General features: G+C 40.6%; 1 protein-coding gene across 2 annotated transcripts in view; it reads right to left on the bottom strand.

The window, feature by feature from the left end:
- The window catches only part of naaladl2 (N-acetylated alpha-linked acidic dipeptidase like 2), a 664,743-nt gene that overhangs the window by 152,142 nt on the left and 487,710 nt on the right, over positions 1–24,891 (bottom strand). For both annotated transcript variants that reach the window (XM_008106012.3, XM_008106011.3), the window contains exon 10: positions 334–480. In XM_008106012.3, coding sequence (XP_008104219.2) covers positions 334–480 — 147 coding nt within the window. The remainder of the gene's footprint in view (positions 1–333; positions 481–24,891) is intronic.

Raw genomic sequence — 24,891 nt, 5'->3', positions numbered from 1 at the left:
CTGCAAAAATCCACTTTGCACAACCCATGTTGCTATGAATATTACAATTATGTTTTGATGTTAATCCTACCGCAGCAATTTCCTTGTTATGATTGTCTGCATGAAAATGCAGGAGACAGCCCATATTTTCCCTTTCAATGGAACATGACATGCTCTTCAAGGAACTGATGAGCCCAAATACTCTGCAGAAATACCCCTATCATTCAAAAGAAACTAACAAATGAGCCAGCAGCTTTTGACAGCCATCTATTTGATGTGGGAAATTTTGCTGAGTGAAGCCAGATTTTGCTTTCTGATTAACCAATCCTGTCTGGTGATTTCATTTGCAATTACCTCTAATGCTGTCAAATCCTGATATGAAAATTGCAGAGCCGGGACCCCAAGATGGTTGATGAAATAATCAGAATCACCTTGCATTTGTACCGAACTGACATTGGCTTCCATGCATTTCTCTTGCCCAAGACAGCTGAAGTTATGTCTCTGAAAGATACAAAATTGGATTCAGATTCAGTAGCCACACATGCAGCTTTATTCAGATAATCAAAGATGTGATAAATATCTCGATCTAGTAACACCATTATGCAATGTGAGTTGAATGTGAAATCTGAAGCCAAAGTAGATGTAGCAGTAGTTCTAACATACAGAGGACTGTAGAATTAATGCTGTTTGACATCATTTTAGCTGCCATGGCTCAATGCTATGGAATCATGGGGTGGTTGCTTGCACTATTTTGCAGACAAGCCTAAAGATCATGTAAAACTAAAGTTCCCATAGCACAGAACCATGGCAATTAAAAGTATTATCAAACTTCATTAATTCTACCATTGAAGGCAGATTATGGCAGACAGTGATGGGTTATTTCACCTTTCCCTGGTCTGTGGATAGCAGTACACATCATTTCAGTTCATTGTTGATAGCAATTTGACATAATTCACAAATGACTCCAAATTCCAAAGGGAAAAATTGAATGTGGGAGAGACCAAAAATTTGATCCAGACATTGGGTGATTAATTTTGTAAAGGGTAGATTTGGGCTCTGTCTGAAATGAATCCCTTCCTTCCTTCCTTCCTTCCTTCCTTCCTTCCTTCCTTCCTTCCTTCCTTCCTTCCTTCCTTCCTTAAATAACCCGCATCTTTAACAGCTGAAAAATATGCAGATACATATTCAGGATATGGCAGGAATAATCACATGTCCTGAATCTAGCCAAGTTTTTTTCCTTTTACTACATAATGGTTGCATTATGATTCCACTATAACTGCAATGATTAATTGCTCTGGAATCCTGGAATTTGTGATTCAATGAGGCACAAGAGTTCTGTGGCTAAAAAATTTAAATACCCCTCTCTAAAAAGCAAAAAAACAACATTCCAGAGGCTGTTACCATGTCCGTCATAGCACTATAACCATTGGAAATAGGGGAGAAATTGGTTTCCTTTGTTTTGGAAGATCCAGACTCGCATTTCCAACTCTCTCTGTGTTCCGTATGATAAAAAACGAAAATGTATGCCCAGTCTGACTTTGGACTCTATGTGAGGATCCAAGTGAAGGGAAAGTGATAAAATCCTCCTTTCCATTCTTTTCCACCTTGAAGCTATGTTCTTTCTCTTATGACAACAGGGACAGATCAGGAGTGTCCTGTGAACTGCATCAAGTTTTTGAGACTCCCTTTTGTGTCCTCCAAGCTCTTTTTTTTTTTTTAATTGTCTGACAAATCGGTCTTCACCACCACTGCAAGTGCACATAGCACCTAAACAATAGTTGCAAGGGCTAAAACCACTGGAAAGCATTTTCCTCCCTCTCCAAATCCCCTTGAACTCTTTTCCTCCCTATGGATTCCACTGGGTGATCACAATTTTTTTGTTTGTTCTTTATCAATTTTTTTGACATCCTCTATATTTTTGCACTGTAAAGCAGAGTACTATATTGATCCCTCTATAGTCTGATACATGACTGGGACAGCCGTGTTTAGCATTGTTGTTGCCAAATTGGGCAGATTTGTTATTAAATACCACTGTCAAATTCCGTAAATTGTCTACACAGATATTGTATCCCTTTCATGAAAAAAAACCTTTGCTCCTTGGAATCCATTCATCTTGCCCTCTTGAGCTTTCTCAAATCTGTTTTTAAACATTTCATTATGTGTGCCTGTTCAGAGATGTGGATTTAAAAAAAGAGGTTACACCCACTCAATTCTGTAATACAAGCATGCGGATCATGTACTCGGAGTGAGCTTCTGCTTTGATGAATGGGAAATGTTTTATATCACTTTCCTTGTGCAGTCACTAATAGATGGAAATTCATATTTATTTTTCAGCTGCTATTTTTTTACTTATAGAATTGGAAAGGATATTAAAAATGAAGCCTAGGCCAAAATACGAAAATAAGGAAATGAGTAAAATCATGGAAGGACAGAAATCTTTGTAGTCTTCAGAGCACATATAATGGCAATGGGATCTTTTTGCAAATAAAATGCTATTTTCTGGACTGAAATATTATTTTATAAATAGAAAGGAAGTTTACTGTGCAGAAAACATTTTTGGCAAAAATGTCATTTTCTTTAGGAAAACTCATATATGTGATTTTTACAGAACAAATCCCGCTCAAAAACTGTACAGCAGGGAGCAATATATTTGATATGATTAAGTCTTACCCACAAGAAAAAAATTCATGAAAGCTTATTTCCTTTTTTGATCACTAGATATGGCAGTCTAGCTGTACAACTTCCAAAGAGTAGCAAAGAGCCAGGGCTGGCTTTTGCCACATCAACCTTATGTGCCACTCTCCAGGACCAAGATTTAAAGTCTAGGAAGCTGGCAGAAAGGTCTTCTGTTTGTTTCTCTCTTTTTTGGTGTGCATGTTTTAACTATTTATCCATGGTGAGCAATTGCAAAGTGGGGGAGAGATTACTGATGCCAGCTTCAGAACTGCAGCAAATCTCTTCTTCTATGTTGGGAGTGTGTGTAGACTGGGATCCACCTATGCCATTGGGATCTGCACATGATGTGCTCATTTTGTGCCCTAGATTTTCTCAATTTCTTGTAAAGCTCACACACTACGGAGGCAAAATCTCAGATATATACATAAAAATGGGGTGGGGGAATATAAGTCAGAATCTCCCTTGCTTGGGTAGACCTTTTTCTCCACTCTTGGAAGGGAAGAGTTAAAAAAAAAAACCCAACCTTGTGATCCCAAAATCCATTGGGGAGTGTTTTCCCTTCATCTTCTTGTATTTCAGATTGCACACAAGTAGATTTCAGGAAAAAATAATCATATATTATAAAAGATAACCACAACAAGAACTTTTAAAATATGTGTGTGTTTCACATTATTGTTTACAATTTAAACAGCCTTTCAAGATAATGTTTCTTTGGGGTTTATTTCTGAGTGGACTTGATGGAATTACCCCGCATATCTTAAACACAATTCTTTGAATCTTGTTGCTATCTCTCCCATCCAATACAGATGAACATAGCATGGTCTTCCAGATGTTGTTGGATTAGAATTGTTGGGCTGTGTACATATATATTTTACCTTGCTTAATTTAAACTGGGATTGTGTTAGATTGCTTCAATTCCTTTCTCTGAATGCTGCACCAACATCTCATTATATAGAATGGTGCATAAATAATTCAATAAATAAACACCCATGTACCCTCTTCAGGATTGTCAGTAGTAAGGGATAATGGGAGATGCAATTCAGCAAGATCTAGAAGCATGCACTTTGCTCAACCTTGCTTTCCACAGTGGGAGGTAGGTGTGTTGAAGAGATTGCAAGTTGAAAAGATAGTGGCAAGCCTGAAGAGATGAAGATATTTGCCCGGGGATTAGGTTAACATCTTGGCATAAGCTATTTAAGCACATTATTGTCAGTGAAAATGCAACACACAGTCAGAAATTTCAGTGACAAGAATATGGGTTGTTAACATTAATTAATTTGCCATTGCATTTAGCTCATTTTTCAAGCCATTTTTCTCTAGCGTTTGCTACTCAGCCTTCTGATTACTCTAATCCTGCCAGATTTTATCAGGCGCACCGTATGGCATTTCTATTTGCTACACTGAACAAGCCATCTTTTAAAGAATACACTCAAAGAAATCAGCAATGCTAGATGAGTCCATTCCAATTACATGTTACCACTTGAAATTCCCTTCTTGTCAGCAATCTGGTCTTCAGCAACAGGCTCTGGTCCCCAAAACGTTCAACGGTCATAGACTATGGGGTGCATTATTGCACTATGGCTACAGTATCCATCTGTGCTGAACATTTTAATCAGTTTAATGATAGATTAATCGACTTAAAGCCTCATTGATTAATCACTGAGAGGGTGATTATAATCACTGTTGGCAAATTTTAATCAGTGAGGTTGAGAGTTACAGGCAGACTTGATTATATTTTAAGGTTATTCTGCTTTTGGTTGGTCCTTGTGGTGGAACTTTTTTAATAAGTAAGTAAGTAAGGAAGGAAGGAAGGAAGGAAGGAAGGAAGGAAAGTATTGAGGACATATTAATGTTTCAGTTCAACCTATTGGAGCCCCCGGTGGCACAATGGGTTAAACCGTTGTGCTGGCAGGACTGCTGACTTGAGGGTTGGGTTGCTGACCTGAAAGTTGCCGGTTTGGATCCAACCCAGGGGGAGTGTGGATGAGCTCCCTCTGTCAGCTTCGGCTCCCCATGAGAGAAGCCTCCCACAAGGATGCTAAAACATCAAACACCCGGGTGACCCCTTTCTTTCTGGGCAAACTTTGTGCCAACAATGAAGCTGTGTTCTTGGTTCACAAGAAGAAGCCATATATATCCCTTACTCCATTTCTCCTCTGTCCCTTTTTTATTGTTGTATCAGTAGATCTCATCCAGAAGAGCAGTTCTGCTGGCAGACTCTTACCTGCTCAACTTATGGACCTCCAGTAAGATTGGGTCTTGGGCCATGAAATATACATGAAATCATTTTCAAAGAGAGGATCACGTTAATCTGTTTCAGCATACAAAGAGGCCTCAGTATCCATGGATTCTGTATCCATAGATTCTACCATCCACAGTTTAAACATGTTTTTTAATCCAAGAAAGCAAGCTCGATTTTGGCATTTTATACAAGAGACACCACAATTGTACTCCACAATTTTACTTCACTATTGTATAGATTGGGAGCCAAGCAACCATGTTTTTTGATATCCACAGAAGGGGTGTGTGTCCTGGAACCAAACACTGGTAGATAGATACCAAGGGCGGACTCTGTACATTGGAATCTAGCAGCATGTTTCCGACTAATTAGCACCAGGATCTGTAGAAGTCGCCCATTTTCCCCCAGGTGCACTGATGGTGCTTTCAGTAGAAGTAGATGGATATTTGTGGAGGCTCATGTTGAAATACATTAGTCTCAAAATTGGAGCTCAAAAACCCTTCCTGTGTTGTGTAGGTAAGGAATTGGTCTTCAAGAGGGTGGTCTTTTGCAGATTTAACAAGCAATCCTATAATGTCTACTCAGAGGAAAATCTCATTGAATTTAACAATGTTTACTCTCAAGTAAACACAGAATTGCACTTCTATTTTGTGTTCACACTTTTATCAAACACGCAACAACTGCCTTGATTGCTTGATATGACAGGATATGAATTATATGATTGTTTTGTTTTTCAAGAGTTAAAATTCTGTGCATGAAACTTGCTCAACAAATGCTCAGCCTTGTTTCTTATCTTTGGTTCAAAAAAGTGCTGCTTACAAGTAACAAGATAAAGTATTTTATAAGCTGGAAAATGAATTACCAATATCAACATGGGATATTTAAAATTTTATAATGTAATTATGTAGTGCTGAGCAGTATTTTTATTAAATAGCATCATCCCTCATGTAAGCAATATTGATATATTCATGACACTGGAGCACAGGATCAATAGTACTTGTATCTCAATGCTTAACTGCTTAGTTCAAGTTTTATTGGACTAAGTATAAGAATATAAATGGCCCTCTAAAAGTATAAAGCTGAGAATTACTGCTTAACTTTGGTTATAGAAATGGTCTGACACTTTTGTTCAAAGCACATTTAGATAGAAGTAAAGAATGGCAGAGAAAAATTATCCAGAAGGCGCTCAACAAGTCCTAATACTGAAGGAGAAATTTACTAGAGAGTATACTTTTAGTGAATACACTAGAGTGGACAAAGTGTGGCCTGTGGACCTTTGGGACTCCCCAGACCTGGCCATTGCAATCCCCATGAAGGGACAGGAACAGCGTTTGGCCCTTCTGTCCCTTCATGAGGATTCCAGTTGTGGGAGCGGGTTAGTGCTGAAGGAGCACTCTGGTGCTCTCTTGGTTATTTTGAGGCCTAAGCACAAGGTTGGTGAAAGCCTTATAACAGTTGACTGGCCATTCTGATTACTTAGCAGTATAAACCCGGTGACCATTTTGAGGCCTTAGCACATGGCCTGTTAGAGGATTCATTTCAGTTAGGTGGCCATTTTGTTTGGTTGTCATTTTCATGCTGGGCAGCCATTTTAATTTGCATGATTGTCTGGTGGCCATTCTAAGGGTTGGGATGGCCATTCTGGAATAGAGATTAGCAGTAAATAGAGGGACCATTACTCATAGCTTGCTGTTTGTGGACATTATATCAATTCTAAGCAGTGAGAGGTTTAACATCTTCAGATGATACATTGTCAATAAGTTAGTAAGATGGTCTTGTCCCAGCTACGAGTTCTGAAAGAGAGGTGGAAGTCCCATTCAGCAGCTGGAGTGGTGACAGCGCTGGCAGGAGTTCCTTTTGGGATACCCCAGCAGGAGTGTCATTGTAATGGTCAAACCCTGCCTGAACACAATGGACAACAAAGAGGCTGCTGCTGCTGCTACTGCTACTGTCTCCGACTCTTCGTGACCTCATGGACCAGTCCACGCCAGAGCTCCCTGTCGGCCATCACCAGTTTCTTCAAGGTCAACCCAGTCACTTCAAGGATACCGTCCATCCATCTTGCCCTTGGTCGGCCTCTCTTCCTTTTTCCTTCCATTTTCCCCAGCATCATGATCTTTTCCAAGCCAGGAAGTCCAAATGGCAGCTGGTGAGCAGGTAAACAGTAAAATTCAGGGTTTGAGGTTTTAGCATTCCAATCAAAGGGCTCAGCTGAGCAGTGACAGCCAGGTAAGCCAAGATGTCATGGTTGCCAGCATTCTACAGACTGGCTAACCTGTTCAGGCAAAAGTGGTGCAAGAGGTGAGTCAAGACAAAGCTCTTGGCATGGTGCATCAAGTTGGTCAGTGTGCTTGTAATATTAATTTGCGACATGCAGCTTTCCCTGCCCAAGGGCCCCCCAGGACAAGTGATGGGACTGAATTTTGAGTGCAAAGTAGTGGGGCCAGGCATTTGCATTTTTGAGACTGTTAAGTGATGCTAGGTGCGGTGTGGCCAAGCCACATCACAGGATTGCATTGTCCTGTGGTATTAGTGAGGATCTCCTAACATGGATGGAATTCTTCAGCTCATTTAATGGTGCCACATTTTGGAGATATGAGCTTAGGGTGTGGGATGCCTTACAAGTCACGTCAGATGCATTTGGGTGCATTGGTTTTGGAATCTATTTCAAGGGGCAATGGTGTGCCGAAAGGTGGCCTCCTTGGTGGTCTTTCACCAGAGAGCTAACAAACCTTACCTTTCTGGGATTTTTTTTTTCCCTATTGTGGTGTCCATTTGATTATGGCCTAGGGAGTTCACCAATAGTATAGTTCAATTTCTATGTGATAATGCGGGCATCATGCAAGTAATTAACTCCATGACCTTGCAGTTGCCAAGGATGATGAATTTGGTTCGAGCATTTGTTTTGCAATGACTCCGAAATAACATCCTGTTTATTGCATGTCATGTGGCTAGATTGGACAAGGGTATAGCTGACACTCCTTCTTGCCAACAGATGAAGTGCTTCAGGGAACTCATGCAGGGGCATCGGAGGTCACCTACGGCAGTTCCATCCAGAAGGTGGAGCCTTGGAAGGGTGAGGTTGACTGTGCCATCAGTGTAGCGCTGGCTAGTAGCACTTAGAGTGCGCTATCGTGAGTCCACAAAGGCATTTGAGTGTTTCAGTTCTTTTTAACAGTTTGGCACTACATGGCACTACATGGCCAGTTTGGCACTACATGGCCTATAGATCACATCCTACACTTCTGTGTTCATTTGCACAGGAAAGGTTTGGCCCAACATCGATTAGGAACAAATTGGCGGCTTCTGAGGTGCAAGGTTAACAAATGTATTTAGAGTTCACTGATGTTAGAGGGATGGTCAAGGGAATGGGAACCACCCAAGACGTTTCCCACCAGATGTCTGACAACAAATAGTTATTGCTTATAACTTATTTTCTTTGTCAGGTTAACCTAATTTAATTGTTAACCTTTAAAGAGCAGTGGGAAGGCACAGCTTCACCTTCTATGGTGAAAAATGCAATAGCCTAGGAGCAGCCACCAAGAAGGCATTGAATGGCTTAGCAAAATAATCTTGTTATTTATTTTCCTTTTATTATGACATTTTCACAAAAATCCTATTTTTTATTATTAATATTTACATGAATTCCTAGTGGGGGAAAATGGGAAGATGTGCAAAAACCTTTGTTATCAGCAAGGGGAAAACTTTGGAAAGGACTCATTGTTCCATGCAGGAACAACATTAACATAATCTTACATCTATAGAGCGATGCTTATAACTTTGGCTATCCTTTTACAGGCAGCTTCCAGGGAGCTCTTTTAGATTCCCTAGAGGATTAGCACTAAAGTATTAACAGATGGGGACTATGTGTCTCAGTAGTATGGAGGAACAGAGTAGAGGAGAAATGGGGTTAATCTACTACAACACATGGCTGTCTTAGCATCTGTTTCATATGCAGATGAGAAAAGCTGGTGAGACAGCAAACCAGCTGCCAAGTTATCTAGAAGGGTGCATGATTCTGCCCCACAAATGGCATACCACACTTCTTTAAACCGGGGTACAGCTGTTTTCTGGACTCTTGAACATTTTGAACACATAACAACTGCCTGTGTTATAAGCTGCTGCCACCTTGGTTAAATAAGAGTTTCAAAATATAAACAAGCAGATAAGCTGTTGTTAAATACTAATGACACCGAACTCTTGAATTTGGTCAATTTATAATGATTCGTGTGGGTTCTTCCCAAAGCTCACTTTCTGGGAAAATAGACTCAGATTAGATTTTGAGTATCCACATTCGTGTCCAAATGACCAAACCGTACAGGGTTTTGTAAGAATTGAACTTATCAAATTACAGGAAATACATCTTTTCAGAAACAGATTTTGATTGTTTTGAAAGTAAGCAAGTGGAACTGTAATTCAGGGAATCTTATTGTGCTTGTCTGAAAACATGTGCTAATACATTTTGGATAACATTCCAAACTAGGAAATCACAAGTACAACATATAAAATGAAAAACCACTTTCCTGTAATGACTGTGTACATTATCTGGCACATGCCTAATATTGATTACCATTCTAAATCTAGCATATACAAATATGCACCAATTACAGACTTTGATTTGAAAAACCACTTTGTCTCAGACAGATGGAAAGATCAGTTGGTTTTGCTCTATTCTAAATACAAATTCAAGCTATAAAAAGTTTGAAACCTTTGGAAGAGTTTTGTGACATTTTACTTTAACATTCATTCTCTGAAACAACAATACATGCAGACCCCTGTTAAAATAATTCACTGTGATAGGAATCATCAAATCCTAGGGTTGTAAAGGGTCCTATGGGCCATCAGCTTCAACCCCCTGCTCAATGGAGAATCTCCAGTAAGAGCATTCCCAGCAGGTAGCTGTCTAGCCTCTTCTTGATGACATTCAGAGAAGGAGCCCTCTAAGTAATTGGTTGTATTGCCAAACATTTCTCAAACATTAGAAATTCCTTCTAATGTTAAATCAAAATGTACTCTCCTGCAATAAAATCACTAGACCTAGCCCCACTGTCTTTCTGACAGCCCTTGAAGTAGTTAGAGTGAGATGGTGTCTCTCCTGAATTTTCTCTTCAGCAAGCTGAATATGTCCAGCAACTTAAACTTCTCATATGATTCAGTTCTGCACAATTCTTATTAACTTTACAGCCTTTCTCGGAACTTGCTCCAACTCTACATCCTTCTTAAAATGAGACGCCCAGAAATGAACACAGTTCTCCAAATTAGGCCTGAGCAGTGCAGAATATAGGGGGACCTTTACCTCCCTTGGCAAACAAAATATGTTTCAAGTAATGCAAGTTAAGATAACTAAGGGCCCTCCCACACAGCCATATAACCCAGAATATCAAGGCAGATAATCCACACACTTGACAAGGGAGACCAAGCGACATGCGACGGGCAAACTAGCCCATCTGATGAGGTTGAAAGTATCATCTCCTGGCCTGATCCCCCATCCAACGTGTCAGCAGTCACACTGAGAGATGGGGTTCATTCAGTTGGCAATTGAGGCATAGGTGAATTATGTCCCTACTCCTTATGTTTGCAAGTGAGCCTGCAATAAGGAATTTCAACATATGTCCTCCTTTTGATTGTCATCTGTCTGCACTCGAATTGCCAGCTGAACAGACTGTTATTTCTCAATGTGGCTACTGCCTTGAAAAGTAGATTTGGGAGGGCATTTATGATCATGGCAATCGTGCTACAATCATGACTATGTAGCGTTAGTGAATTTGTAACACAATGTCAATCATATGTTTTATCCTGGATTTTGAGTTTAATTTCTGCAGTTTTTAAAAAACCATGACCACGTCTATTCGATATGGCATTTTCACAACAACTGAACCAGAAGAATCAAGGCTGACTTTGGAAAAAATGAATGAAAAAACCTTTAGACACGTATCAGTTTAATTTCCTCAAAGCTAGTTATCTGTACAAATTTCAAATAGCTATGCTTTTTGTCAGCCTCACTAAAAGACGATCAGTACTCAAAAAGATGCACCACACAAAAAAAATCACTTGTTTGTCATAAATGGGGCAGGCCTAATTCCTTCTTAATTTCATCCTTTTCTGGAGCTATGAAATTAATTTTAAATCATTCTATTTCACCCTTAGAATAGTGGTATATGAGAATATAAGAGAGTTTTGTTTTACATCAATTTTCTTTGGATGAAACCACTTGTTAGCACTGGCATCTGTTTTTTTCCAGCTGTATCATTCTAATTCCATCATATACTCTTTATAATGCCATATATATGACGTAAAAAGTTTTCTTTTAAAAATGGCCAGAATATTAACAGTCTCAAGTTACTTTTGATATTTACTTAGAGTCTTACTTGATGAAAATGTTGTTAGAGGAGAAGATAACTTCTAGAGAGACAAAGCGTCAATTATAGAATAGATTAATGTTAACTCCCTCAAATATCCTCCGGGTTTAGGCTTTTCAAATACTTCATAACAAAAGTAAATAAGGATTTTATTTTATTTCTTTAAACCAACCATAAAATTGACACTGGGGGTATATTTTTGCTGGTGGAAAAAGGAAATCTCTTTTAGGCAGTTATACTTGTAAATTTATGAAAAGGAAAATGGTTTGTGGGTGGGGGAAATAATTGCATAAGAGAAAAATTGTTTGTGTGTGGGAAAAATAACTTCTCTGGATTTTAACATTTTAAAGCCCATATATTTGAGGATTTTTGATAGAATTTGAATAGGATTCATAGAAGGAGAGGATTATCTATGGATGCCATGTGGACAGGAGTTCAATTTTTATCCAATTGTTTCTGGCACCCAGATCTCGAAAAGGTCAACATGATACGGATCAAGGGGTTGCCATGAATATCATTATTTCCTATACCCAATTTCTCTTTCTTGTCATGTGAAAGTTAGTAAGAGCAACACAATGGCCGAGATCTTGTTGACGTCTTATACCAGCATAGTGTTTCATTTAACTGGTATTATGAAGGGTTTGCAGTGGTGCAATGCAGTAACAGGGGAACAGAAAAAAGATCTGTTCTCACCATCACCTAACAAAGTTACAGTCAACCACAGTCATGGAATCACAGAGTTGGAAGAGATCACAAGAGTCATCCATTCTAACACCCTGCTATATATTGCTTCATGTCCTAGTCTCTAAAGCAGCCAAATACGAACCTAACACTCCTCAATGTGACATCATTTCAAATATTTAAATATGGCTACCATATCCTGTCTTGTCTTTCTTTTCTCCAAGCTAAACATACCCAGCTCCCAAAGCTATTTCTCATAGGACATGGTTTCCAAATCTTTGAATATTTTGGTCACCCTTCTCTGGATATGTTTTAGCTTGTCAAGATCCGTCTTGAATTGTAGTACCCAGAACTGTGGTGTCCACAAACTGGACACAGTATTCTAGATAAGGTCTGCCCAAAGCAGAATAGAGTGAGACTATTACTTCACTTAATCTAGACACTATACTGTTAGCACAGTGCTCATGGCAATTTTATCCTAACATGCCCACACCATAGCCACCAGTAATACTAACATAGTTACACAGGTTCATGGCAATAAGGGGAGATGATCTCATTGTCTACTCCACAATGCAGGCTATGGTAATGATACACAATGTCAACTGTTTTCCTTATTAGTACTAAACAATCCTGTACAATCACTAAAGGCCCATCCAGACAGGGTCCACAACACACAAGCTTGCACACTTTTACTAGAGGCATCAAAACAACGCCTCCAGTAAAATCGCATTAATTTGAGACAAAGCAGGAAAACCCTGCTTTGTCCCAAATTAATTTGATACCTGGTTACACCTGGATCTTTGATATGATCTGAGTCTTTCCAAGTATGAGCCCAGTGTGGAGCGAAAAAAACCTAGTGGGCACCAATCCCCTCTCCAAAACCCCCAGAAGAAGCCCATAAAAATTAAAGAACTTACCTGACCTCAGTTAAAGTACTTCTGGAGTCCTCCTGGCACATAGAAATGATGCACCACAAGATTGGGGGAGGGGGGAGGAGGAAAATCGCTTCTCCCCCCCCTTTTTTTTCTGGCATATCATTTCAACGTGACAGGAGGACTCCAGAAGTACTTTAATGATAGTTGAGTAAGTTCTTTTAGTTTTTTTTATGGGCTGCTTTTGGGGTTTTTTGGGGGGAGGTGTCTAGGTGCCCTCCCAGAAGGTACCTGGAGGACATCTAGACATCTTCCAGGAAAGTGAAGGTTTTGGGGAGAAGTGTAGGGACTTAAATGCATGCCAAAATGGGTTTCTTAAACTCGCTTTGGCACATGTTTCAGTGCCGTCTGGAAGTGGCCTCGGTCTCACTGAATGTCTTATGTTAGGGTTTGGTTCTAAATAGACATGTATAAAATGGCACAGCAAGGTTATATATCTCTTATAAAGTACTCGAGGGTGGTGGAGAAAGTTTGGGTAATCTTTTCTCCACCCACAATTCCTCTAGCCATATTTCGCATTGTCTAATAGGTCCCCAAATTTGTTAACTGGCTTTTGAATGGGCAGGTGATTTGAAGAGACAGAAGGAAAGAGGACTTTTATGCAATGAACATCCCTACATTATCTTCTACTAGGGTCTATGTTTTTTTTCTTCTGATCATTGATTTTTAACACAGATGCGATACTTTGTTCTCAAAAGAAGTAATGCATTATGTCAGTGTTTTCCTTCCTGTGAGAAAGTGGCACAAATTTCAAAGACTATTTGCAGTTTAGAACTTATTCTGTGTAAAATTCCCAAGTTAGAAAGCAATTAAAAAGCAATTAAACAGTAGCCGTGTGGTAAAAACAAAATTAAAATACAGTGATATAATAAAATGGCATTTGAAACTCATATTCTCCCAATCTCACCCACAGCGCTCCCTGAATTAAAAAACACAGCATCCTCTGACTAGGTCTTAAACACCTTCATTTTTAAAAGCCTGCCTGAATAAAAAGGTTTTAGCCTGCTTCTGGAAGGGGGCATTCTGGCTTCCCGGGCAGGGAGTTCCAGAGTTCCAGAGTCAAGGGACAGCCACTGAGAAGGAAGGCCCACTCTCTCTTTCCCCCAACAGAGATTGAATTGGAAGTGTGACCGAGATAAGGGCCTCTCTGGAAGATCTCAGGGCCCAGACAGGTTCCTACAAGGAGATGTGGTTAGCCAAATGGCCTGGACCAGAACCATCTAGGGCTTTAAACAACAGCAATAGGGGGTTGTCCAGTGGGCAACCTGGTTGCAGCTCTTTGGACCAGCTGACGTTTCCAAGCACTTTTCAGAAGTAGCCCCACGTAGAGTGCATTACAGTAATCAGATGGGATATAACTAAGGCATGGATCACTGTGGCTCGATCTGGCTTCTCAAGAAATGGGTGCAGTTGGCACAAAAGTTTTAACTGTGCAAAGGTCCTCCTGGCCACCACAGATACCTGGGCTTCCAGATTCATTGCTGAGTCCAGAAGGATGCCCAAACTGCGGACCTGTGACTTTGGGGGAATATAACTCCATCCAGCACAGCCTGGATCCTTGTTCCCTGGTCTGCCTTCTGACTGATCAGGAGTACCTTTGTCTTGTTTGGATTAAGTTTCATTTTGTTTGGCCTCATCCAATCCATTACTGATGACAGGCACTAGTTTAGAGTCAGGATAGCTTCCTTGGCATTAAGTGGAAAAGATTAGTAGAGTTAGGTGTCATCAGCTGCTTTAAAAACAATCCTTAAATATGATAAAAGTTATAGGTCATTGGACTATCTTGTCTGAAGCAAAATCTTGGGGAGACTTCAAATTACATTTGATCTAACTCTCTAGGAGGCAGCTGTTCATACTGACAGTCTGTTTCTATGGTCGAGAAAACCAGAATGAAAGAGACTTTTTATAGATTTTCAACATTTACAAAACCAATAGGAACATTGCCCACAATTTTTCTTTTCATATAGGAGAAGACATTAACTGAGTCATATATGAAATAATGTCTATTGTTTGCTTACTTATTAAATGTATGCCCTGCCCTTCTGCTATAAATAGTGCTCAAAATGACATATATTAAAATGCAAAATTAAAATTACAATTATAGATGATTATATGATCACATATTATTTCATTATATAATACAGATATATAATCTCTTATCTGGAATTCCAAAATCTGAAATATTCCAAGATCCAGAACTGTTCACATGGATCACAATGATAGTGACACCTTTGCTTTCTGATACTTCAGGCTTTCTTTCATACACAAAATTATTGAAAATATTGCTATATAATTACCCTAAGGCTATGGGTACATAGTGTATGTAAAAATTAATTTTGTGTTTATACTTGGACCCTGTCTCCAAGATATCCCATTATGTATGTGTATATGTATGTATGTATATTTAAATTCAGGTATTACAAAATCTGAAAACAAAATCCAAAACACTTCTGTTTCCAAGTAGAGATATTCAACTTGTATTATATATTATAATCTACATAATATAATTGCATTATGTGTAATTATATAGCTGTAATTAAATATACAAGCAAGTTAATTCAAATCAATTGAGCAAAAGAAATAAACTGACCCTACTACTTAAAAACAGAATCTGCTGAAAGCCGCTCTGATTAAAAAAAATATTAACCTGCTGGAAGGAAAAAAAACCCCTACAAGAATGAAACTGGGAACAGCCTCTTTTTATCATTTTCTCTGAAACTTCTTCTCTTTGTTTCTTTCTTAACCATTAAAAAAAAGCCAGGTTTTATTTTGTATGGGTTTTTCTGGGTAACAAACCTGTGAAAAGAAAGTATGCTTTTGTTCAAGTGGCACAATAAGGAAACAATGGAGCCAGATTTTATGCTTTCTTTAATCACTCCCATTGAAAATTGTTCATTCATGATAAAACTCATTTTTTTGGTCTATTTGCCTTCATATTTATTCAGAAAATTATTAAACTTGGAATTTCCAAATTAAATCAAAAGCACAACTGTTTAGATGAAATCTGTCAACTACTTTGGACACACTTTGAAAAGAACACTTCATCTTTTTCTTATTTTTGGTTCTAAAATGCATATTTATAAACAAATGAAATTTCAATTGTCAGAACTCTGCCTTTTTGACAGAGGAAGTTGCTTCTCTTGAAATGTTTTGCACAAAATGCCTAGTTTTAAGGGTTGTATGTGCTATCACACAAACTTTTGTTTCATTCAAGTCATAAGAGAAATCAAGATCTTCAACCGTGGTATGTTGACCAAGTATGTAACCTACTATTTTTAGAAGATCTAATATGCTATCAATATTGTTATTTTCTACCAAGATGCATTTTTATCCCAGCCTTAACCCCCTAGTTTCCCTTGGACTTCTCTTTTTCTTGGGTAAAAATAAGAAAGATTGCTTCTCCTGGTAGCCTCCAGGAGAGGAGAGTCAAGTTTTAAACAGGTTTCAGGGCCTGTCTGTACTGTGCCTTGGAATATGCTCAATTTACATCCTTAGTAGCCAGACGTTACACCATTTTTCACTGAATGAGTTAAAACAATGAGTTAAAGAAATCAGAGAAAGGGCTCATCTGTACTTAGACTCACTGCAAATGGACTGCAGAATGGTTTCTAGTGAGTATTCCTGGGGTGCTTCCAGACAGTGCCAAAATACGGGATTAATATGTGGGATAAACAACTCTCAAAAACACATGGTTCTGTTCACAGCTGTGCCATGTGCTGAGTTTTCAGGGCTGCAGAGTACAGGTTTCCCAGATACTGGACTGGTTCCATTTCCCAATGACTAGATGCTGGCTCTTTCTAATTGGAATGGTTATAAAGAATTTTTATCTGGCAATTTGTCTTAATAATTATAGCCTTTCTAGGATCTGACTTACTTTGTCTTTTAGTTTGTTGCCTGGCTTGATCTTTTGGACCTAATTCTCTTTTGGACCCTATTGGCTCTCATTCCTGGAACAACTTCTACCTTCTTCTGGCTCTGACTCAGTGACTGCCCTGATCATGAATTGCATGTGGATTTTTTTAAAAAAGGACATCTTGAGTCATAGTGCTTTCATCTTCCCTGGCTACCAGAATAGCTTTCAGAAAACTACTGGAAAGGTTTCAAATGCATCAGGTACATAGGGATCGGGTAGTTTCCATGATTTTAATTCAGGTGGTTTTCATGATTTGTTGTCCAATTTATTAAAGAAGAAAGAAGGTTTCTGTTTTATGAACTGCTGACTTGAAGATTTTGAATAAAAGATTTTCTACATCAAAGGAACTATTTAGCATCCTTTCTCAAATGCTCTTTTTACCCTAATCTAATACTCAGATTAAAGGGGAAGCAGTAGAGCAGTAGAGCAGCTCATTAAAAATCTACAATTCCCATCTTCTAAGGCTTCCACACAACCATTTCAGTAAAATCATAACCTTCAAAGATTATTTGAAACAGTAGAGAGAAGACTATTGAAGAAGTAAGGGAGAAAGCCCCGTGGCCTCCATTATTCAAGTCAGATCTTCCTTCTCTTTGACAAACTCACTAATGCTACTGTACAAACTTGTTTTTGATCTGTCAGCACGAAAAGAAACCTATCCATCTCTCATACCCAAAAGAACACTACTAGGAGCTGTACATATGAGCACACCAACCGCTCATGCTGAGATTGTTCAGAAGTCTCACCTGGACTGGCTAGAGTGTCAGACCTCAGGCAAATGTCGATCCAGTGCTTTTTCATCCTCTCAGTAGGTTGGGATGCCATGCTGAGACCGCTAGACCTGGCCCCTTCCTGCTCTCTTTGCGATCCCACTGATACCAGAAAGAATAGTGACTAGTACTGTTCTTCAACAATGGCTTTATTCCACAACCATGTTTAAATTGGACTTTTCGTCAAAGCCTTTGTGGTCTGAATCTATAAAGGCATGTGATTTTAGTCTGTTTCACTCTCATGTAAAGCGCTGAGCAGTCCATCTTCCATATTTGTGGGTTTAACATTTGCAAATTTGATTATTCATGGATTTGATTAATTTGCTCTATGAATCTCTTGGTCCTATTTTTGTGGGAATCCTGTGACCATAAATCTCATGAAAGTAGAAGGCCTACTCTGTTTTATAATACAGAACCATAGCATTTTGGGCTTTGAAGGAGCTACAAGAACCATCTAGTTCAACTTCCAGCCATGTGGGAATATTCAACTAAAACACTCCTGAAAGATGCATACCCACCCTTGGTTTAAAGACCTTCAAAGGCCACAACCCTCTAAAGCATTGTATCCCGTTGGCAAAAAGAATAAATAAGTTTTTCCAAAAGTTTAGGTGGAATCTTTCTTCTTGAACTTTGAATCCACTGATTTGTGATCTGGAGTCTGGGGAGGCAGAAAAAAGAAGTAACTTCATCTTCTACATGGAGCCACGGTGGTGCAATGGGTTAAATCCATGTGCCAGCTGAACTGCTGACCTGAAGGTTGGGTTGCTGACCTGAAGGTTGCCAGTTCAAATCTGAAAGATGGGGTGAGCTCCTGTCTGTCAGTTCTAGCTTGTGGGACATGAGCAGGCCCGGCTCAACATGGCACGCTGGCCACGCCCCCACGTTGGGCGCCACCTTCCCAGGGGCGCTATTGAACCCCTGGGAGGCGGGGCCACACCTGGCGGAGGCGGGGCCATGTGACGTGGAGGCATGGCCAGCTCTGGCCCCGCCTCCCGCGGGGCGCGCCATGGCGCAGCCAGGCCAGGGCGCACCCCGCGGGAGGCGAGACCGGCCACGCCTCCCATGGCGCGTGCCCGCTGCAGCAGGAGTCCTTTCAGGCTGCGGCCTGGAAGAAATCCTGCTGCAGCTTGGCTGCGCCAGGGCGCACCCCGCAGGAGGCAGGACCAGCCATGCCTCCCACGGCGCGCGCCCACTGCAGCAGGAGTCCTTTCAGGCTTTTTCAGTCCTTTTGGCCCGCCTCCTGCACCGTGCACCCTGGCCCCACCTCCCATGCCGCCCGCGCCACGGGAGGCGTGGCCGCCCGGCATTGGAGGCGGGGTTAGGGCGCGGGGGGGCCAGTCCTGGCCATGCCTCCTGCGGCGCAGGGGAGGGGGCGCAAAAAAAAATTTGCGTACCCCTTCGAATTTCCTCGGGCCGGTCCTCGACATGAGAGAAGCCTCCCAGCTAATACATTTGGGGCTGGGTATCCCCTGGGCAATGTGTCTGTAGACGGCCAATTCTATCACACCAGAAGTGACTTGCAGTATGCTCTCAAGTTGCTTCTGACATGATTTTTTTTTTAAAAAAAAAAACAACAACTTCAGACTGGTTTCAACATTCTCTGTTGCTTTAAATATCTAAAGAGACTCTTTCTGTGTCTGACTATGCTTCTGCCTATACTGCCAAGTCACTGATGCAGTGTCTTGACACACCTTTGCTTTCTGATCATTCAATATACACAGACATTGTTTAATGCACAAAATTATTTAAAATGTTGAATAAAATTACATTCTGGCTATGTATACGAAACAGAAATGAAAACTGTGTTAAAACTTGGGTCCCATCTCCAAGATATCTCATTATATATGCATATGGAAATAAAGATATTCCAAAATCCAAAACTGGTCCCAAGCGTTTTAGATATGGGGTACTCAACCTGTATTACTCTATTCTAATTTTTGAAAAATCCCTCTGTTTTGCAAAGCTTCCTAGCCAGGATTCATGTTCAATAGCTTGTTTGGAAAACTTGAAAGTGAAAGTGAGCTTCCGTCTGTCAGCTCTAGTTTGCGGGGACATGAGAGAAGTCTCCCAGCTAACACATCCCGGCATTCCTTGGGTAATATCTCTGTAGACAGCCAATTCTCTCATACCAACAGCAACTTGTAGTATGTCCACAAGTTGCTTCTGACACGATAAAAAAACCTTCTATATAATATTCCTTCATATTTTTAAGATGGTTCTCATCTTCACAGTTTTCTCATCTCCAAGCTAAACATACCCAACTCTCTAAGTTGTTCCTCATAAGGATTGATTTCCAGACCTTTGACCATTTGGTTGTCTTTCTCTAGAAATATCCCAGGTTGTCAATATCTTTCTTGAATTAATGTGCTGAAAACCAGACACAGTATTCAAAATAACGTCTAACCAAAGCAGAATAGAGTGACACTATATACTTATAAATTCTGGACACTATCTCTATTAATATAGCCTTGAATTGCAATGGCTGTTTTGCCTACATAAGTCATCTTACTGTTGCCTCATGTTTAACTGATTGTATACTAAGACCTCTAGGCCTTTTTCACATTAACTGCTTTCAAATCAGGTGTCGCCTATCCTATATTTATGCATTTTATTAGACAGGACTGAATATAAATATTTTAATAAATGAAAATGCTAAATAAATCAATCAATTTAGATAATCTTTCCCTGCCTCATAACCTGCTAAGGAAAGCTGTTCTTTAAATATTTATTTATTATTTATTTATTTACAGTATTTAGATTCCGCCCTTCTCACCCCGAAGGGGACTCACATTATGTACATATAGGGCAAACATTCAATGTCCATAAACACATCGAACCGAGACAGAGACAACAGACAGACAGACGCAGAGGCAATTTAACCTTCTCCTGAGGGGATGTTCGATTTTGGCCACAGGGGGGAGTAGCTGCTTCATCATCCACTCTGATGGCACTTCCTCATTCCAACGTTGTAAATTAGTTAAACTTGCCTCCCCACTTTTATAAGTGGTACCTTATTTCCTACTTGATACATGCAACTATCTTTCGAGTTGCTAGGTCAGCAATGAGCAGGGGCTATATTTTATTTTTAATTGACGGGTGCTCACCCCACCACGGGCTGGCCTCGAACTCATGACCTCATGGTCAGAGTGATTTATTGCAGCAGCTCTTTACCAGCCTGCGCCACAGCCCGGCTTCAAAAAATAATCCTGGACTTGAACTAATGAAAAAATAGTTGAGCTACTTATATAAGATACAGGTTTTACAGGTTTCAATTACAGTGTTTGGACTTCTGACTGGTTGGTGGGAGTGGGATTTATGCAGAACACTTCCCTAAAACATATCTTCTATATTTCTCAATACTGAATATTCTCTAAACAATATGTGACAGCTGGCATTTCTTATTGTTCTGAATATGACAGCAAACATCTACTAGAGTTTACTAACTGACAACTGACATGCAATTATATTTAGTAAATTATGTTCTTTTCTCATTATTACTTGCACTTAATATGCAAGCATGAGAAGTGTCATCTTTCTAACATATCTGGTAACTTATTGTCTAGAATTTATATAACACTTGAACAGGAGATAGTACATCCTGTACTTTAGGAGGGAAATTACCAAGGATGCACATTTCCCCCATGCACAAATAAACATACATAGGTTAGCATAAAGCATACATATTTTTTTCAAAACCAGAATGGGATTTCCAGCCACTTCTGTCCAGATATCTACTATATCTTTTTCGTATTTTTGGCAGCCCTGAGAGGGGTCCAAAACAGACAATGGTCTCCAGACCCAACACTGATGTCCATCTCTGCACTGAATGCCCCCATTTCAAACAACCCAATGTTTGGATGGTAAAATGATCTCAAACTGCTACAACTTCCCAGAGGAATCATGTAAATGCTCCAAAGAATCAAAAAGTGTAATAGGACCCAGTGTAGCAGCATTGTAGCTGATGCTAATGTTTTACCACTTGCTGTTTTAATCTGCAGAGAAACAGCTTGCCAGCCAAGTGGCATTCTCTCTCAACTGGCTGCTCAGAGGGCTAAGAGCTTTGAACCCACCATGAGCTGTTTCTGAAGCTCCTACTATGTTGAACTGGAAGTAATGCAGATGTCAGGTAACAAATACGCAGCTTGTCAAAATCTCACGCCTGAGACAGCACAATCGTAGCTATTATCCTCCATATTTTTTAAAAGGAGACCAGAATAGAACTAGTCCTACTAAAGCACAACTGAGCAAAATATGAAAATTATCCTGTAGGCACTGGTCTGGGTGGATGAATCAAGTGACCCAAGAGGTACCACAGAGTGATACTTCTGTACCATCTGAATTATTACATTGTCTCACCATCATACACGTTTAACAGCAGAAATCATAAATTTCAATCCTCCAGAGTTTTCTCCAAAACATCACATCCAATGAGGAACTTCTTATCTCTTTCAACAGCCCGCTGCACAGGATAATTGCAATGCTGCAATATTTATGAAGCCTGTCTTTCAGCCAAAGCACTTAGCAAGTCTTAATTGAGATTCATAATGCCCTTGTGAGGTAGGTGTGAGGTAGTCCCATTTAACATATGGGAACATATGGTGTGAAGGCCAAAATTTTATGGGACATTTAGTACTTATTTTTGTTGTCTCCTATTTTGCTTGCCTGCCTTGCAAGATTCATGCCTTCAAATGAAGTAAATGGGATTTCTAGACCCTATAGGCTGATTTAGATGGTCATTTCTAAGGAAGTAGATGACATGGTGAAGTCACTACACAAGATGAATTTTTGGAGTGGAGATTTGAGTGTGACTAATAGTTGGCTATAAAGGAAATGAAGAACAATGCTTCTCCTGTAATACTGAAGGAAGGACAGGACAACTATAGTATTTAAGCTACTTCATAAAACCACTTAAGGAGAACTGCTATGCAATAGTATATCATCATCGTCTTTGTCAACATGACAACTACTACCAAAAGTGCATAAGACTCATGGAACCATTCTAAAGTATTAATGTCTTTAAAAATTATGTCAGAGTAGGTCTGATTTTTGTTTTGGTGCTCTATAAGTTCTCTATTTAGGTTCTCTCCTAAAGGAGTCAGTTGTGAGACCTATATTTAAAAAGCCATTCATGAACCCCTCTATATTGAATAATTATCGGCTAGTGTCCTACCTCTCCTTTCTGAGCAAGGTCTTGGAGTGTATGGTGGCCTCCCAACTCCAGGGATTTCTGGATGAAATAGATTATGTAGACCCATTTCAATCTGGTTTTAGACCTGGCTGTGGAACATAGACAGCTTTGGTCACCTTGGTGGATGACCTACGCAGAGAGCTAGACAAGGGGAGTGTGTCCCTGTTGGTTCTCCTGGATCTCTCAGTGGCTTCTGATACCATTGACCATGATATCCTTCTGGGTTGCCTTGCTGGGATGGGACTGGGAGGCACTGTTTTACAGTGGCTCTGGTCCTTCCTGGAGGGCTGTACCCAGAAGGTGGTGCTGGTGAACTCCTGTTCAAATCCCCTGCCGTTGATCTATGGGATTCCTCAGGATTCCATTTTGTCCCCCTTGCTAGTAGAGGTCATTCAGAGTTTTGGAGTTCAGTGCCACCTATATGCAGATGACATCCAACTTGACTACTCCTTTTCCACTTAAGGCCAAGGCAGTTGTCCTGACCCTAAACCAGTGTCTGTCATCAGTAATGGACTGAATGAGGGCAAACAAATTAAAACTTAATCCAGACAAGACAGAGGTACTCCTCGTCTGTTGTAAGGCAGATCGGGGAATAGGGACTCAGCCTGGGCTGGATTGGGTCACACTACCCCTGAACACACAGGTTTGCAGGTTGGGGGTCTTCCTGGACTCAATACTGAACATGGCGGCTCAGGTGTTGCTGGGAGAGCCTTTGCACAATTAAAACTTGTATACCAACAGGAAAGCCAGATATGGCCATGGTGATCAATACCTTAGTTACATCCCTTCTGGATTACTGTAAGGCGCTCTATGTGGGGCTGCCTCTGAAACTTTGTGTTCTGAGTACTCAAAAACTTCAGCTGGTCCAAAGAGTGGCAGCCAGGTTGCTCACTGGGGTGGGCTATAGGGAGCAAACAAACCCTCCATTGAAGCAGCTCCACTGGATGCCAGTCTGTTTCTGGGCACAATTCAAAATGCTGGTTATGACCTTTAAAGCCCTAGATGGCCTAAATGAACCCTTACCCAGGTGGCATTGTGGCTGAGGGAGTTGTTATGATATGAAATGGACGGGGCCTAAAGGGAGCGGCCTCTACCCTTCTGACTGGCAGCCAGGGGGAGAACTGCTCTTCCTCATACTCATCCCCCCCCCACTTTCTAATTGGTGGTTCATGTGTTCCTGTGTGTTTTAGGAGGTAGGAAGGCCCTCCAAGAAGAACAGGCCTGGTGGCTGGCTCTCTCTACCTGCTCTTCTCCACACACTGGGCCCCCCCGTCAGCTGTAAATACAGTCACCCTCCCCCCAGAGCAAGTGTGCACTGTGTGTGCATGGTGCTGGGTGGAGAGTAAAGGGAAAAGAGGGGAGCGTACCATTCAGGCCAAAAAGGGAGGGGGGAAAGTAAATATAGGCCAATCAGGGGAGGATAAGGTGTGCGAGCGGCCTACCTCATGAGAAGAGTGTGGAGGCTACAAGGCAATGATGTTTCTGAGGGCCTGCCCTGTGATGACTCATGGGCCTTGTAGTCCTGTTCCTAGTACTATTGTGGCAGACGAAGAGGAAAACATGGGATTTTCGCCGGTTCAGCCAGAGCCGGAGTCTCTCCACCTGGAGGATGTTTGCCCTCAAGAATTCAGCCAAACAGGCCTTGGGCAGAACTCCCCCCCGTTTTCCCGGAGGGACAATTATACTAGAGATAGAGGAGTCAGAGAGGCTAATCGCCGGAGCCTGAGAATCTCTGCCAAACAACTAGCTGATTAGGTCTGCTTCCCTTGGGAAATTCTAAGGAGTCATGCATCTGGACAGAGTTGGGTTTCGCTTCTCGTTCTCTAGGGAAAGTATTCTGTTGGCGGGAAAACGAGACCCAATATAGGTGTTTGTCGCAAGGAGAACTTTGCGGAGTCAATTGATCAGCTTGAGGAGATAGATCGTGTGTGGACTTCGTAACCCCAGTTCCTTGCTTCCCGGATCAAGTTTCAAGCCTGCCTTGTTTCACGTTTTGCCACGGACCTTGTTTCATGCTTCATGTTTGCCTCGTTTCAAGTCTTTGATCTTGCCAAGAATCAAGTTTATTTTCCAGCCTTGTTGTCAAGCTACATTGGACTTTAAAGACTCTGTCATTTCCCCACACTATTGCTTGGCAAAGTGTGTGTTTCGGTC

This window comes from Anolis carolinensis, chromosome 3 (assembly GCF_035594765.1).
Source record: "Anolis carolinensis isolate JA03-04 chromosome 3, rAnoCar3.1.pri, whole genome shotgun sequence".
NCBI lineage: Eukaryota > Metazoa > Chordata > Lepidosauria > Squamata > Dactyloidae > Anolis > Anolis carolinensis.
Note: the sequence above shows the minus strand (reverse complement) of the source record. Positions and strands in the feature narration are given on the sequence as shown.